Genomic DNA, 4,429 nt, shown 5'->3' with positions numbered 1-4,429 from the left:
GAAAGTACGGTAAGCATACAGGCGGAGAACGGGGCAGGGAAATAAAATCCAGGCATCGCGGGAGATGCTACGTTTCCATAGCAACTGCGAAGATTGTGGCTCGGGCGGGCGAGCGGTAGGGAGTTTTATCCAGGACGGAGCAGATAAAATTAAAGTGGGCGGAGGAGGTGGATGAACGAGGATCGGGGCCCTTAGCTGGTGTGAGCATGGGCACTATTCGGGTCTATTACACCAGTGTCACAGGATCCAGGGAGGTGAGAGGAGAGGTAGAGACGGCTCCTACCCCCCGCGCCCCCCGTGGGATGCAGCGATAGAGCCACCAAAAGGAGGGTTGGGTAGGTGGGTCCATCATCTGGCGCGGAATAGGAGGGGTTTGTGGCACAGGTGTGGGCTGACTTGGAGGAACCCCATGGCACGTCTACTCAGAAGGCACTTTGCACATGCTCAAACGCACCGTTTGGAAAATCAGGAGCCCATTCCTTACTCTCAGCTACTTTAACTTTTGCTGTACATATCTATCTAGGCGCATGCACAAACCTTGCTCTCTCTTCTAAGTGGTGCTGGTGCCAGGCTATTTCACGTCTTGGGCAAGGCTAATGACTTGGGTGCGCTTTCCCCTGCCCCCCAAATTAAAAAATGCTAACTTCAATTTTCAAAAACAGACACCTTGTAGGAGAAAGTATATGAAAACTTGAAACTGCTCCATTTTAGATTGCAGGACTATGCCATACAACCATCTTCGATTATATTCCTCAAATACGAAAGGAAGCGTTTTAGCACACAAATCATTTCGAATACTCTTGTGAACTGTGATGTTGAAATTTATGTCTCTTAAAAGTTTCAGTTTCAGCCACATCAAAATCTAACTTTGCGTGCCATTGGAAATTTTGTCACTGATTCCTCCAGGTCAAGTGCCAAAGTTTTGGCATGTTTGATATAGTTGCCAAGTCTCTTTTGCCAATATTGTTGAGCCTATGTAAGTTTTTATAAATTTTGAACTTTGAGAAACTTTCCTCAAAAACATAAAAGAAAAGCAAAATGGTATCAGAAATGTATAAGCTATAACAAAAACTAATCTGTATAAAACTGCCCATCAAAGGTCAGTACTAATACACCCACCTCTGAGGTCTATATCCTTGGCTGCTGCCTAGTTGACCTTATGAGAGCACCAGACCTGCCTCTAAGGGAGGGTTGTTCTGCACTTCTTCAGAGTATTTGATTCAGAACACCACACTTTGCTAAGTCCCTGGAACCCCAGTGCTTTGTGTCAACATGCAAATAGTTGACTACTCTGTTAGAAAATCCAAATATTATGCAGTATGTTTTCTTCTGTCTGACCTGATTTACCACCACCACCACCCAGCTCCAGTCTGCCATTGGTGGAGGAATGTACACACACACAGCCTCACCTGTGACAGAAAGGGGAAAAACAATACAGGGAGGGAAAGTCCCTTCAGCAAATGGGAAACTCTTCCTTAGATAGCGGCATGCATAAATATGATGACAAAGCTACCTTGCACTTCTAGCTAAGACAGTCATGCTAACCCCACTTACCTGTGAGGAAGCACCGCTTAACTTAACATAAAACACTAGAACAGCATCCTTAAAAATAAAGTCAAATGAAAGAGGATCCAGTTTTAGGGATCCATGGAAAACTGGGCAAAAAGTCTTTACGAAACTGAAGCAAATAACTGACAATGCTTCACAAATGGCACAGGGAAGGACATCCCAAAACAACAGTGGGAAACAACCATTAACCAGTCACCATTCTAAGATATCCTGTAGGTTGTGGCATTGTCAAATGTTTCATTGGTTGATCTAAGTTGGCTCTCAGCACATCCCCCAGACCACTTTCCCCTCTCCTCAGGCCACATTCCCTCACCTGCTCTATTCCTCACCCTCCTTGAGCGCTTTTGTTTGTGGCTGAAATGTGTCTCTGAACTGTAAAAATAGATTCTAACCTAGAGGTCTATATGGGGTAGGGGGTGAATGTCCTTCATGTAAGAGAGGCACCATGATTCAGGACTACCATCTTCAACAGGAATGTTTGTCTCTGCCTAGGTGAAGCAAAGGCAGTCTGATGTCATTCGCATTCTGGATGGAAACCGTATGAAGTACCAGTTAGTGGATGTGTCCATCAGTGAAAGTTTGTTGCAGGAGATGAGGGACAAAGCTGGGAAGCCAGATGCGATTCCACCTCAAATATTTAATGGAGAGGAGTATTGTGGGGTAAGAGATCAGACTCTGCACAATCACAAAGACACACGAAGCAGCTAAGATACATAAGAGACAACCTGCTGGATCAAGCCAAAGCTCCATGTAGTCCTGCACTCTGTTCTAACAGTAGCTAACCCACAATTATATTTTATCCATTTGAACTATTGTTTATTTGGATTTTTAGCCCAAACTTCCTCAAATGTCTGAGCACCATTGCCCTCTGTCAATGATTCTTACAACAATCCTGGAGGGCAAGTTGAGTTGAGATAGTGACTGGTCCAGCAAGCCTTATAATTGAGTGGAGATTTGAATTCATGCCTCCCAGGTCCACACTTTTCCCAACCTGATGTTCTCCAGCTGTTTTGGGACTACAAATCTTGTAAGTTCCAGACAATGGTTAGCAACGATGGGAGTTGTAGTCCAGCAACATCTGGAGAACACCATCTTGGGTAAGGTGGCTGTAACCATTACGCATACCAAACAGGAGGTTTGTTGGTTTCTTGAATCTATATAATGGGCTGTTTGTATTTGTTTTTAGGATTTTGAGATGCTGTATGAAGCAACTGAAAATGAAGAAGTTGGGAAGTTCCTGAAGATAGGAAGGGTAGACAGTGTTGCAAGAGAAGGGATTTCCATCTGAGATGTGGCTCCACATAGACTTCAAATGATATTAAAATATTGTCCAGTTTTTGACTTAGATGAAATTTGTGAATTCTGCGTGTCAAAAAAATCCCAAGACATAAATACGTTAGTTGCACAAATGACAAATCAGGTTTCTGGATAATGTTTGCTTCAAGTGCCATGCCATCTTCTTTGTGAAACAATGTTCAGCACTACCTTCTTCAGAAGCTAACTGGAAACACATTGTTTTCAGCTATGAAAAACATTTGCATATAGGTACTATAGGTACTGGAAAATATTGCTCATATATATGGAATATTAAATTAAAACTGCAGCCAAAGTGTATACAAAATCAGCTGATCAGTTAACAGTCCTTTGTCTTATGGGCAATAGTCCATTAATGTATCATGCCCATTAAGAACATAGGAGCCCACTGGATCAGGCCAGTGGCCATTATAGTTCAGCATCCTCTTCTCAGTAGTCAATTTGATACCTATGGGAAGCCCACAAGTAGGATCTGAATGCAATCTCCTGTGGTTTCCAGAAACAGTATTCACAAACATCCTGCCTCCGACTATGGAGGCAGAGCATAGCTACCATGCTCAGCAGCCATGTTAGCCTTACCCTCCATGAATGTGTCTAATTTCTCTTTTAAAGCCAACCAAATTGATAGACATTGCTGCTTCATGTGTGAGCGAATTCCATCGTTTTAACTATTCAAACACAGTATACCCAATGTGGCAGTTCATAGAACTATTTCAAACAAACAGAAATAAACATTATTTTATTGAAGACTGCATGATACACAACACGATACAGCCCACAGAATTAAGACAAGAGCTTCAGGATGGTTTGGGGTTCAGATGAAAAGGGGCCTGGGTATGTGTCCTTCCTCATTTGTCATTTATTTGTGGCATTTCATTTTAGATAGAGGAAAGTAGGCTGCAGGTGTGGGTTGGCTTGCATAGAGAAGGTCCCTGGTTCCATCTCCAGGTGGGAATGTTCCCTGCTTGAAACTTTGAAGAGCCACTGCTGGCCAGTGTAGATGGACCATTTGTGTGACTAGGTATAAGAAAGCTTTGTGCCTATGAAAGGGTCAAATCTCAACTATTATGACCCTAGTAATTATCACCACTACCCTGGGGCTGCTTTGTGATTATTATTATTTTAATGTGTATTGAATACAAAAATATGTATGTAATGTCACATGTAGTTTGGGCCAAAATGCTGCTGTTCATCATCACTTCCTAAACCAGAACTCTCTTGTGCATTTACTGCAAGCCATTCTCCTCCCAACATCATCTACCTCTCTATCAGCTAAGATTTTGTGACTCTTTTGGTGGATACTAAGTTTAGCAGATCTCAGGGTTTTTCAGTACTTGCCAATATTTCCCTCTTGTTTGTCAGTGGCCCATTTGGGCTTCGTTTCTGTTTGCTTTTAGAATACATGATTAAATATAAGAGAACAGAGTAGAAGTGGGGTACCCTGTTGTAGGCTGGAGCAAAGGGAAAGAGGGAAAAGCTGAAGACCACAGTCTCTCTAACACGGAAGCATGTTGCATATTACAAATAAACAAGACACCAGTAAAGC

At 42.7% G+C, this 4,429-nt stretch overlaps 1 protein-coding gene across 1 annotated transcript; it reads left to right on the top strand.

The window, feature by feature from the left end:
- Positions 1-154: 154 nt before the first annotated feature.
- On the top strand, positions 155-2,943 carry LOC118093963 (SH3 domain-binding glutamic acid-rich-like protein 3). Its single transcript, XM_035133830.2, has 3 exons — positions 155-254; positions 2,062-2,229; positions 2,756-2,943. Exons 1-3 carry the CDS (start codon positions 207-209, stop codon positions 2,855-2,857), a joined length of 318 nt encoding a protein of 105 aa, XP_034989721.1. The 5' UTR covers positions 155-206; the 3' UTR covers positions 2,858-2,943.
- The last annotated feature ends 1,486 nt before the right edge of the window (positions 2,944-4,429 follow it).

The sequence above is a fragment of the Zootoca vivipara genome, chromosome Z, assembly GCF_963506605.1.
Source record: "Zootoca vivipara chromosome Z, rZooViv1.1, whole genome shotgun sequence".
In the NCBI taxonomy this organism is placed as follows: domain Eukaryota; kingdom Metazoa; phylum Chordata; class Lepidosauria; order Squamata; family Lacertidae; genus Zootoca; species Zootoca vivipara.
This window is presented reverse-complemented; position numbering and strand designations above follow the sequence as displayed.